This window comes from Gobio gobio, assembly GCF_949357685.1.
Source record: "Gobio gobio genome assembly, chromosome: 9".
In the NCBI taxonomy this organism is placed as follows: domain Eukaryota; kingdom Metazoa; phylum Chordata; class Actinopteri; order Cypriniformes; family Gobionidae; genus Gobio; species Gobio gobio.
Window position 1 is genome coordinate 38,434,555 of NC_137115.1, and position 13,279 is coordinate 38,447,833.

A 13,279-nucleotide genomic window follows, 5' to 3' on the forward strand; every position below is an offset into this window, starting at 1 on the left:
GAATCCAGCTATGTGATCCTGTTGTCTGGGCTGCCTGTTGTGTGGGGGTTTTTTTCAGCGCTTGGCAGCACTCTATCTTACAAGCTTTTAAAAATGCTGTTATCTGCTTTTAACCCAGGGAATGTGCCAAGTCCGAACACTGTGCCAGTGCCAGGAACTGAGGCAGACCTCACAGGCGCTACATTTCCCAGCTATGATCATTGCAATAAGGCGAATACCAAATGTGCTGCCGTGAACATGTTTAAATATTGATACTGTACATCTGCAACAAAACATAAATCATAATTGAAACTGAGGTGGTAAAGTAATAAATGATGGAAAACTCTGCACTTTGCTGTGCGGCACTTTTACTTCATAAGAAAAAGTATCATTCACTTAAAAGAAATAAGGATGGGAAATTAAAAACGTTGTGCAACAATTAATTATAAGTATTGTAAGTATTATGTATTGTAAGTATAGTAGGATTTGTATTATTTATTATTATTTAGAAATTATTATTAGTGTGTGTAAAGAAAAAATTCAAAATTTTGGTATCGTGAATGAGATTATTATTAAACTACACTTTAACATTATTATATATGTGAAAAGTTAAATTCTGGGATATTTTCTCAATTAAAATCAATCATAATTGTGTGCATTAGGGTCACTGAAGCCAAGAAGGATGAACTCTTGTCAAGCACATGGACACATTTACTTTGGGGTCCAAAAGTCTGAGACCACTAGTGAAAATGCTTCTATTATGCATATTGTTCACTTAATAAAATTTTTCCCCTAGCAAATTATATTACCAACATAACCATTTGACTGAAAAGTTGGATAGAAAAAAAAATGAAATTCATTGACAAATATTAATTAAAATATATTTCAAGACTTGTCTCCTTGTTTCCAGTCTTTAAATAGAAATCCCAGAATCAATGTGTTCTCAGATATTCAGACACCACTGTACATGGTTCACAGCTTCTTAGGATTAAGCAGAGGTGACTGGAAGTTGAACTACTGGAAGCTTAGACAGGCATGAAGCAATGAGCAAATCAGGACAAGCCGACTGTTTCTGTACCTGGTGCCTTGTGTGTGAGTTCCGTCGTCCACGACTATGAGAGAAGGACAGCAGAATGACAGGACAGAGAGCCAGAGAGTGAGAGAGCAGAAAAAACAGAGAGAAAGAGGCGATCCCCAGGTTATTTGGTCCCAGCACTACAAGCCACCAATGACAGCCTACAATAACATTATTAGTCTTCCAATGACACCATTAGCTCCAGCCTCACAGAGAGAAAAAGAGGGGGTGTGCTGACACAACATCGAATGCTATTATCCAATACATTTCTTCATCAAATTGTCACCCCTAAATTTTGCATCTAAACTTAAAATATAGGTAAAGTTAGTTCACCCAAAACATCTGTCATCATTTACTCATGTCATTCCAAAACTTTTTGACTTTCTATTTCCCATGGAACACAAGAAAATAAACAAAAAAGGTCACACTGTTCTCCATTCATCAAAAGTAAATAGTCAGATGCTCTCAAACTGCAAAAATGATGCACCATAAAAGTGTCCAATATGACCTCAAGTCATAAGTCAGCTTGATGTGCCAAACAGACTGAAATTGACTGAAGTTGTTATATGCTGAAAAACAACATTTAACTCAATGTCATTGGTTCTCATCTTTCATCACTTCTAGATTTGCCAAGTTTAAAAATGCAGAGGAATTAATTCTAAGCGCTAATGCTTTTATAAAGATTTCCAATGAATAATGACTATTAAAATCCCAATTTGTGTACTTATGAACACTACACTGAAGTGTGTTTATACATGGAAATTCTAAAGAGAAAAAGTGCATTTGAGTACATAGTGCATCATTTGGGACAGAATATATGACTTCAGAAGCCTTAGAATATCTTTCATTGCATGGAAAAAGAGCAGCATTATCATTCTAGAACATTCCAGAACATTCTTTTTGTGTTCCACAGAAGACAAAAACTCAGGAACGGCACGAGACAGAGGTTTCTTCTTCTTTTTTTTAGATGAACTATCCCTTTAAGAGGCTTTCACGCTGCCCTGAAGCAATTGGGTGAATGTTGATGCCTGAAGCTCACTTTATCTCCGTCACTTTGCTTTATGTGTACACACACCCACACATACCCCGTTTCTGCTCTGTTTAAAACCCTTCCCCAGCCATAATGATCAGTCAAGTAGAAGCAAGTAGCCGTGGATCATTATGGCTTCAAGCGGCGGTATTCAGTGCAGGTAGTACAGTACCCAAAGCGCTAAGTACCTTAACAAATGACTCCAAATTGCCATTAAACAGCTTAACGTTAAATACAGAGCGTGGCCTGGGCCTCTGTGTGCCAAACGGTTTAGGAGGAAGACTGGGAGGCCTATAAAGAGATGTTTACACTTTTAATCTTGAATATGCTCTGTGAGCCTTACACACCACTAATGAGTTGATATCTCACACATAGTTTATGGAACAACTTTGTGGTGGACATGTGATTTTAGGTTATTTAGGGGTAAGCTCCAATTGTGCCTTGCTCAGTGATCTGCACATGCCAATATCCTGTTCATAAACTTCACTTCCACCGCACATCAAAGGTCATGGAAATGGCAAGTCTGCTGGAAACAGCAGGAGGTGGGAGTGAGAGAGATGCCCAAGCACATAATCTTTTGGCTCGTCTTGGGGAGAACACATGGGGTTATACCTGAGTTCATTCAGAGTATACCCGAGTTCATTTCAATATCAGAATGCAGTTCTTGTTTTAAGATATAATTGATGCTATGTCCTTAATGTATCTATAACTGGCATGTGCAGCAACATGTTAAAGACAGCTTAACATTGAAAGAAAAAGAAAAAAGGGTTCTATGTAACTGCATCAGTTCAGTTCACTCTTGTCTCTTACTCAATAGGAAAGATTTTTGTGCTATCAAACTGTAGGATTTCTGGGTGAGGCTGAATGTAAAGAGCACTTTTAGTGCAAAGCATTGTGGGGAGGAACTTCGGGGAAGATTGCTGCATGAACATATGGTGAATTATGGCATAGAGCAGACACAAGCATCTGGTCTACTGTTTCGATCTGATCTGTATATGTACTTTTATCTATTTAACTTTCAGGTCTACTTTCTCACAAGTGCTTTTAGACAGACGGAACAACAGACAGAACAAATATATAGAATTAGCAATAGAAAGATTGATAATCAGAACAAAAGAACGATAGACATAATAGAGAACTACAGACAGAATGACAGATTGATAGAAGGATGGATAGAATGAAAGATAAATAGAATGACAGAACAACTGATAGAAAGAATGATATAATGACAGACAAAACAACAGACAGATAGATGGATAGAACTACAGATGGAATGACAGCAACAGACAGACAGACCGATAGAACAATAGAATGACAGATAGAATGAAAGAAGGATGGTAGAATGATAGAACAAATTATAGAAAGATTGATAGAACAAAAGAACGATAAAATCGTTAGATAGAAAGATTGATAGAACAAAAGAATGATAAAATCGTTAAACAGATAGATGGATAGATAGATGGATAGATAGATAGATAGATAGATAGATAGATAGATAGATAGATAGATAGATAGATAGATAGATAGATAGATAGATAGATAGATAGATAGATAGATAGATAGATAGATAGATAGATAGATAGATAGATAGATAGATAGATAGATAGATAGATAGATAGATAGATAGATAGATAGATAGATAGATAGATAGATAGATAGATAGATAGATAGATAGATAGATAGATAGATAGATAGATAGATAGATAGATAGATAGATAGATAGATAGATAGATAGATAGATAGATAGATAGATAGATAGATAGATAGATAGATAGATAGATAGATAGATAGATAGATAGATGGATGGATGGATGGATGGATGGATAGATAGGATGATATAACTAATGATAGAAAAGACTGATAGAACAAAAGAATGATAAAATGAACAACAGAATGATAAATGAAATGAAAGAATGACAGGCAGATCTACAGAAAGACAGGCAGATCTACAGAATGACAGATAGAATATATTGACAGACAAAACGATAGACAGAATGATAAAAATGAATGGCAGATAGAATGACAGACAGACAGACAAACAGAAAGATAGACAGTCTAACATAACCTAATATTATTACTGACACTTCAATGTGTTGCAGAAGATACCAAACAAGACAAACTGAATTTTTGTTTTTACCTTGTAGTCGCATATTCAGGCCGGTAACCTGAGGGAGAAAGAGAGAAGAGAGAGAGAGAGAGAGAGAGAGAGAGAGAGAGAGAGAGAGAGAGAGAGAGAGAGAGAGAGAGAGAGAGAGAGAGAGAGAGAGAGAGAGAGAGAATATGACAATACAGTTCTTCAGAGGCCCAGGGGAGGCTTTCATTTATGCTCAGTAAAGCACATACAGCCAGCCATCTGTCTGGAACTGGACATCCACACACATTCACCTTTAGGACATTGTTACGTTTTGTAAAGAAATTCTACATTTCTACAGCGGCAGCAGCTGAATAGTTTAAGCTACAGGTACCCATTTAGCTATAAAAATATTTCATCAAAGTGCCAGAATACAGCAGGCAGACTACTGCCTACATCTTTAAAAAACAGACACGGTTGATTTTAGGCCTGACAGCTTTGTTGATCCCACCCACACAGCGTTCACTCAAAGGCCCCTAACAGCAGAGTCTGCAGTGTTCACCACACAAGACTGAAATGCCCCGGGCTCCAAAACATGAAGAGGCAACATGATGAGCAGATTTACACATTAAGAGGGAATTATAATCCTTCATACTATCACAATTAATTAACATGAGGTTAATATGAGGTTGCATCACCCACATGAGCAGCAGTGTGTCATGAGCATCTTCCTGCTGGTTTCTACTGGCTAAGAGGATTATGATCCAAATGTGTTATAAAGTACCTTCATCATTTATTGTGTACTTTCAGTTTAAAGTGCTGACCCTAAGTTGGAAGGAAGGAAGAAAGTAAAAAATACCATCACCAAGGGTCCTCTTCAGTAGATCATGCTTTGCCTGGAGCTTAGTGATGAGATTGCTGCCTTCCAGATACTCGCGGAACTTCTGTGAAGAGACACAATTGAGACCAGCATGAGAGCAAAAACATTTGACAGCAGGATAATTTAAGCGCAGAACCAGAATCAAACAATTTTTTACTACAATATTAATTAATGATTAATGAGATTATATATACACATACATACATACCGGTACATACATACATACATACATACACGGCCAAAAGAATGTCATTAAAAAATAAAGAATATTTTTGTTTTTATGCACTCTTTTGAGACTCTTATGCTCACCAAGGCTACATTGATATAATCAAAATACAGTAAAAACAGTAATATTGTGATTTAAAAAAATTTAAATGCAATTTCTTCCTGAATTTTCAGCATCATTACTTCAGTCTTCAGTGTTACATGATCCTTCAGAAATCATTTAATATGCTGATTTGGTGCTCAAGAAACATTTATTTTTTATTATTATCCATATAACAGTTTTAGCTGCTTAATATATTTGTGGAAATCGTGAAACTACCATTCCAAAAGTGTAGAGCAATTTTATAATTTTTTTTTAGGAATTATTACTTTTATTCAGCAAGGTTGTATTAAAAGTAATAAATTAAAACCAGTTGTAATAATATTTGACATTATTATTGTTTTTACTGCATTTCTGACTATGCAGTCTTGGTGAGTATATGATACTTCTTTCAAAAATATTAAAAAAAAATATTGGTAACACTTTACAATAAGGTTGTATTAGTTAACATTTGTTCATGGTTAGTTAACATGAACTAACCATGAACAACACCTCTGTTCAGCATTAGTTAATCTTTGTTAACGTTAGTTCATAAAAATCCACCTGTTCATGGTTTGTTCATGTTAGTTCACAGTGCATTAACTAATGTCAACAAGTCTTTAATAATGCCTTAGTAAATGTCGAAATTAACATTAACAAAGATAAATTAATGCTTTATAAGTGCAGTTCATTATTAGTTCATGTTAACTAATGTAGTAAACTAATGTTAATTAATGTACCTTATTGTAAAGTGTTACCAAAATCTTAACTTTTAACCAGTAATATTATTAAAACATGATTTTTTTGGCATGACCTTCTTATAACGCATAGTTTAACGGTGAAACGTTTTTATTTAAATAAAGTGACTGTTTATTTTTATGAAACAGAAATTGCTCAATTCTGCTATATATCCTAATAATTGTTAACATGTATTCATTACTTCATGAGCACATTGTTTCTGCCTTAAATTAATACATTTTTTAAATCAATACTTCGTTAGCTAACTGTGTACATTTCTGAAATGCATAATTTGGACAGTCACCTCTGATAAAAGCACTCTAAATTGTAATGTAGACCCTGAATTTAATTGTAATGCATTTTCTGTAAAGCTAATTTGAAATGATATGTATATTGTGAAAAGCGCTTATACAAATAAATGTGAATTGAATGGACCATAAAATAGAACTGCTCCGTCTCCTGTTGGTTGGCGCGTCTCTTGGCAATGCTCGGCTTGCTGAGGTAGGTTTCCGACACAGTGGACTTGACCGATTCAGTGGAGCGGCTGTGATGGAAACATTCCGACACGTCATAGTCCTCGATGGTCACCATGTCCTGGATGGTAGTGAGAGTGGCTTCTGAGGTCTTCTTGATCTGAAATAGGAGAACATTTTTAGTAGGAATAGGGATGCCAGAGTCATACAATAACGATAGCAACTAGCATTACAGTACAGTTTTACAGGGACAATCCAATTCAATTTCATTCCAGAATACTCCTGCATCTATTGATAAGAATGTGAGTGAACAAAAGCGCTAAATAAGTGACCAAATAAGGGGTTATCCTCTGACCGTCCCTGCTTGACATGTGCTCTGTGACTAATAGCAGGCCTTGAGCAAGACACCAGACCAAAGAAATCAATTTATAGCGAGGAGAGAGGAAGATGACCCAAGGGAACATCCTTCATTTGATGGCCTTGAGGATTCATTTCTGTACCTTTCCAGTGTCCGCAACATTATCATACAATTACAAATGTCTGGAATATCTACAATATTTAATCAATTACCAGACCTAATTAAAACATATTAATATAACCACTTAAAGTGGTGAAAGGGAGATGCCAATGAGATAAAAAAAAAAATGGGGGAAAGATGTTGAAAGCTGCTGCATTCGCTCAGTGGAAGTATTTGTTCACCTGCTGAAAGAATCTGCACAGTATGGAAGAACAAATTTCTCTCACACTGACATGCTCTCTTTTTCTCACATACACAGTTTGGAAAGTAATCATAGCCTTTTCTGTTTGCACAAGCAATGCAATCATCTTGCACAACGCTATAAAACATACATATACAGTACACAAATAGAAAATACCTATTTTCGGATACCGCAAAAAAAAAAAAACCCTGGATGGAAACACCAAGATGAGCATAAATTCAAAAAAAAAAAACATTAAAAAAAAATATATGTGCTCAAGTGAAGTGGATCCTTTTTTTTATTCACTTAGAAGACATGCACATAAACTACAATTAGGGGTGCACGATTATGACAAAAATCATAATTGTCGATTATTCTCTTGAAATTGTAATTGCGATTATTAATTACGATTATCATGTTTTGAATGGCTTATTATACCATTGTTTGAAGCAACTTTATAGAGACAGAGCGTATTTAGGCCACGCCCACACCAGGGGGAAAACAATCCAATGCTCTCCATTGACTTTGTATTGCGTGAGGCTGCCTCCTTCATTTCGGACTTATAACAAAAAACAGAACAATGTCTAAAAGCTGATATGTGACAAGGTGTACAGCAAATAAGCTAAACAAAACAGAAATACGTTTTTATAAGCCGTTGACCCAAAAAAACGAGCGTTTAAGGAGACAAAAGTGGATACAGGCAATAAGACGTGAAGCTTCAACTATCCAAATGTCAGTTTTTTATATTATATTTTCTGTCGCTGATCACGTTCCCCTCTAGTGGGTGTAGCTCTCAGTGTAATATAGCATGTTGCGCTATGTCACAATTACCTGTATCCACTTTTTTGTCCTTAAACGCTCGTTTTTTGGGTCAACAGCTTATAAAAACTTCTGTCTTTTCTGTTTTTCTGGGTTTTGTTTAGCTTGTTTGCTGTACACCCTGTCACATATCAGCTTTTAGACATTGTTCTGTTTTTCGTAATAAGTCCGAAATGACAAGGAGGCAGCCTCACGCAATGCAAAGTCAATGGAGAGCGCTGGATTGCCCCCCAAAAAGATTTCAGCAACTTCCATTTTTATTTCCCAGGAAGTAATGATTTTTTTTTTCTTGAACACGGGATGGAAACGCACACAAGATAGATTTGCAACTTTGAACTTATGTCATTCAACCACAGTGTGTATTACCACCTCAAGGTATCTTGCAACATAAAACTATGGTAGTTTCATCACACAGTGAGCTCATATCTCTCATTGTCCCATTCAGTCTGAATCATTCCTCAGTTCAATGGAGTATGACATACAAGTCAACGGAAACCAACAGTCACACCTAGATCCAGGTCACTGTTCCACTTGTTATTCATCGGCCTGATGTGGGAACTTGAAACACTAAGAGATTATCGGTTTTAAGCCTGTTTTATGCCGTTAATCTGTCTGTGGTTTGGTTTTGGCGAGGGCCTTTATGGATGATATGCCGCACCTGTCTTGTAGAATGTTGTTTACTGGGAAAGTGAACCTCAGTTCCACCATAAAGGCAGACAGGTTACACAGAGATAAACTGAGTGAAGGGGAAGAGAAGAGCTCCGTTTCTAGCACATGAAAATGAAATGACAAGGAACATTTAGAGAAGTATCTTTAAAGTCACCATGACTTGGATATATGTCACAATAGGGAAGAAAATACTACCACAACTTCTGTTTTATGCCAACTTTAATATTGCTTGAAAAACCTTTTTTTAAACCTTAGGTGGTTAAAGACATGAATCTTAAATCTTATCTTAATAAAGATGATTAAAAAAACTCAGCTAAGCCCTACTTTCACAGTGTGTAGTTTGAAATACTATGTAGTGTGCATTACTTATTACATAATAATACAACTATAAATATAAAAAATGAGGTGGTAAATATAAAAAAGGGCAGAAAGTAGTATAGATAAGATTAAAAAAATGGGTAAAAGAGGCCAAAAGCTTGTCAATCCCTCAATGGAATGTGTAAATAAAAAAATATATACAGAATATATTTTCATTATATACAGGTTTCACTCATTAAATTTGACTTTTCAAATGCATTGTCAGTATTATTTTTATATTATAAGATGCTTAACAGATCATTAAAGGTCCCATGGCATGACATTTTCATTTTATGAGGTATTTCAACATTAATATGAGTTCCCCTAGCCTGAATATTGTCCCCAAGTGGATAGAAATGTTGATCGGTGTAAAACCGAGTTCTGGCTGTCTTTCTCTGCCTTTGAGAAAATGACAGGCCAGACGAGCCAATCCTGAAGTCTCCTGGTTTGACGTCCAAGCAGGAACGGTTACCTCCCTTTCCTCCGCCCAGAGAATCTGGCACACCCATGCAAACGCTATATTATTGTCCTCGGCTTGTGAACGAGTGAATGCTGGCAGTTTCTCAGTGTTTGGATGTACAAATGAAAACAGAAGTCTTTTTTCAGTTCCTTCTGATCTGTGATCAGTGATTTCTTATGTGTAGCTAATTATTTATTATTCGTGATAATAAATCACACTGCGGCTTCTCTCTCTCCCGACAGAACGGTGTTTTTGTGTTTTCTATCTTGTGAGTCAGTGTTTTTGTACGTCCTCGTCGCGTCTATCTGTTCTTAAATGTGCATACAGTCGGGAGTTTCTGCTCAACATCGGCAGAGCCACATCTTTAGAGATAAACCTCAAGCACGCCGAAGCTCGGTCTTCAACATCCCCGACCCCCAGTACTGCATCTGGCCCACAGCGGAGGAACCAAACGCGGCGTGAGATTAAGCAGAAGGAGGGCAAGCGTGAGCATATCTGGGCTAGGCTAGCCAGCTTTCCCCACAATAAACTGGATTACATTCGATTACTGCTGTTGTGTCTTTGTTTGCGCTGTGTAAGTTACTCAATGCACGTCACTGACGCTTTTCATATGATTGGAACATATCTAGAAATAATGCTTTAATCAAACTTACTAACTCGTTCATCTCGCTGTAATGGTACATTGCATGTGTTACAAAGTTGGTAGAATAATGATGAAGACGGACTCGGCGTGACTGGGACTCGTGTTTATTCAGAACTCTCAGATACAAACACAAACTCGCGCTGACAGACAGCGCTCTCACAACTCAGTAGTTACTATAAATAACTTTGTTAGCAATCGCTCCGTCTCCGTGATGTCCGGTTCGCGACCGAATCATTCTTTTGAATCGGTTCTTTTTAGTGAACCGAACCAGTTCACCAAATCGGACTGAATCGTTCTAAACGGTTCGCGTCTCGAGTCAGCGCTGATCCATAATTTACTAAAGTTACTAACTTTCTGACATGAGTGACAGCCCCTCCGACTAGAAATAAACTAATAACCTGAAGTATATTCTAGTAACTACAACAGTTCACCCTGAACTGAGACATGCTGAGAGAACTGATGAGAAGTGAACTCAGGTCCATCCGTCTCTCTGGCAGCAGCTCGTGCGTCGTAGACCTCGTTAAACCACGCCCCCTCCGCTCATTTCAAATGCAAAGATGTCAGCCAATCACAACAGTGGGCGTTTTTACTGAAGTCTCACAGCAGACACGCCTCTTGAAACAGGGCAGTCAGCCACAGGGCAAACAGCAGTATAGACAAAATGCCTTTTATTTCTAAATTATGACATTTTTTGATGTAAAAATCATACTAACAATATAAGTACACCTCAGGAAACACTATAAAATAATAGAAAAATGCCATGCCATGGGACCTTTAAATGTTGAATATTCAATAGTTAGAAATGACATGACAATTTTGATACTTGGATTATTGTCATTTTATTCATAATGACATTCTAAAAATTAGACATTAAATGATAGAGGAGAACAGTGGCAAGCGGGATTGGAAAAGTTACCCAAGCCAAAATCGAAACCTAATTGCCTGCATACAAGTGATACCACTAACCTGTCAGAGTATGCATACTACCTGCTAGGTCACATCTCACCCGAATAAGTTGGCAAAACAAAACAAAAAATTGAGGCAAATGCCTCAAATGTTTTAAGTTAATACATTTAAAGATTAAGTAATCAGAACCTGCAGATTTTTATTTTGTAATCATACATTTTAATTGCTCTGAACTTGAAATATTTGAGTAAGCTAATTCATACATTTATCTTAAAGATATCATGTAATCTCAATTTTTGTAGTGGAAACTTCAATAAATGCCACCTTGCTAATTGGTTACACAATGCTTTGGTAGCATTAGCATAGTAATGCTAAATGAGGACAGCAATATAATACATTTAACATATATCTGTTCTCAAACTAAGCTCATGCTTAGTCACCATGATGGTAACCCTACAAAAAAAGAAGAAAAAAAAACATAAAAGGAACTCTTCTAAACTAGCACAACAAAACATTAAACACTACTAAATCTTCCAACATTAATCTTGCACAAATATAATATAATACTTCATTTTGGCATGTACTGTCCCCTTTTGAGTGTCATGGCAAAGCATGCTGGGAAATACAAATCCCAGCCCAGTATTGGTTAAATTTAAGTTAGACTAAATTAAAAGAAACAAGTTCATCAAACTCAACACAATGAAACAATTCAGATTACTTAAAATTTATCAGTTTTTAAAAACTCAAACGAAAAAAAAAAGCTCTAAATACTCATAAAAGTTCATTTGTTTGAACTAACTTGAGTTGGCTCTACTCAAACCAATTCATTATTTTGAGCGTTAGGGTTTAAAGTGTAGGTGTCTTATAAAGCAATGAGTCATTATGTATTATAAGTGTTACAAAAACATTTGTTGTTTGGAAATGCCAATTTGCCAATTCCATTATCACCAGTATTTCTGATCATGTGATCTGTAAGGTTGATGAACAAGCTACTTGGAGTAATTAAATGGCACTGAACGAAGATGATATTTTGGCACATCTGTAGTACTCTGGCAATCAGCATTAGCACTAACAGAAGGGCCTGAAAATTAGTACAAAGCAGCAAAGAGGGCCACAATCAGACAATCAGTGCTTCACACAGCAGCAGGAGAAGTGCACAGATCTCCCAGCGTTTGATGTGCCTCCCAGAGGTTTATCGCCAGCAAAACAAATAGACACTTCCTACGGAGAACTGAGCAGTGCCTTAGTGGGGTTTTAATGTTTGATGTGAATAGAATATATCCATTGGAGAAGGAAAGGAGGGCGGGACAGAACGTCAAGAGATAACACTGTCAAATCTCCTCTGAGAACTCCAATCTCGCCCTAATCTCTACAGCAAACACTATTTACATTATTCAATTATGAGCTTGAGAAGAAGAACGAAAAAAAAGAAGAGCTGACAGCTGAATAAAAACGAAAGGATGAAGCAGGAAGCTCTAACTGACAGACATATTCTTCCTTTGTGTCTGATAAAGGTGTGTTTGAGGATGAGGCGAAGCAGAACGATTTACAACAGTTACACTATAATGAAGTATTCATCAGGTCATTTCTTTTATCTTCTAATGCAGTGAAGGTTTTAGGAAACAGCTGCACAAAAACATAACACTCTATACAGTATCCTGTGAGGTTCCTCACAGACCTTGTGTCTGATGTCAAAAAGATGCTTTAAGCCATCTGGAGAAACCAGGAAGTGACCTCACATCCTCTTGCTGTGTGCTTCCGCTTCCTATCATCCTAGTGAGTTTAACACTTGTCATTTAGCGCGTTTGATATTTATGTAAATGTAAACATAATTTATATCAGCGTTTGCATACTTTAATCTGGATATTTTTTATATTTACCCCCAGGGCATTATTTACCTTTATAGAGGCCAGTTTATTTTTGATCAATAAATTCAATTAAATTCAACTGCCATAAACACTGTTATGAGATTAATGTATATAAATATACATTTTTATATTTTTATATACATATTTGAATACACAAGTAAGTGAGTCATCGAATCATTCATTCAACCGATTTGTTCAAAACGCTAAGTTATTCAGTAAAAAAACACAGCTGATTGCTGTTGCTTTGAAAATGCACAATAGTTCTGCCGTGATGTAACTATTTTCGTTGGTGAAATAGAATAGTAACTT

At 36.4% G+C, this 13,279-nt stretch overlaps 1 protein-coding gene across 5 annotated transcripts in view; it reads right to left on the bottom strand.

The window, feature by feature from the left end:
• srgap1a (SLIT-ROBO Rho GTPase activating protein 1a) overlaps nucleotides 1-13,279 on the bottom strand; it is a 137,519-nt gene that overhangs the window by 32,071 nt on the left and 92,169 nt on the right. For 3 of the 5 annotated variants that reach the window (XM_079825531.1, XM_079825533.1, XM_079825532.1), the window contains 4 exons: nucleotides 6,513-6,710; nucleotides 5,015-5,099; nucleotides 4,222-4,249; nucleotides 1,058-1,091 (listed from right to left, as the gene is read on the bottom strand). In XM_079825531.1, the coding sequence (XP_079681657.1) occupies nucleotides 1,058-1,091; nucleotides 4,222-4,249; nucleotides 5,015-5,099; nucleotides 6,513-6,710 (345 nt within the window). Of the gene's footprint in view, nucleotides 1-1,057; nucleotides 1,092-2,272; nucleotides 2,376-4,221; nucleotides 4,250-5,014; nucleotides 5,100-6,512; nucleotides 6,711-13,279 lie in introns of all 5 variants that reach the window. The other 2 variants (XM_079825530.1, XM_079825529.1) reach the window with 1 other exon arrangement.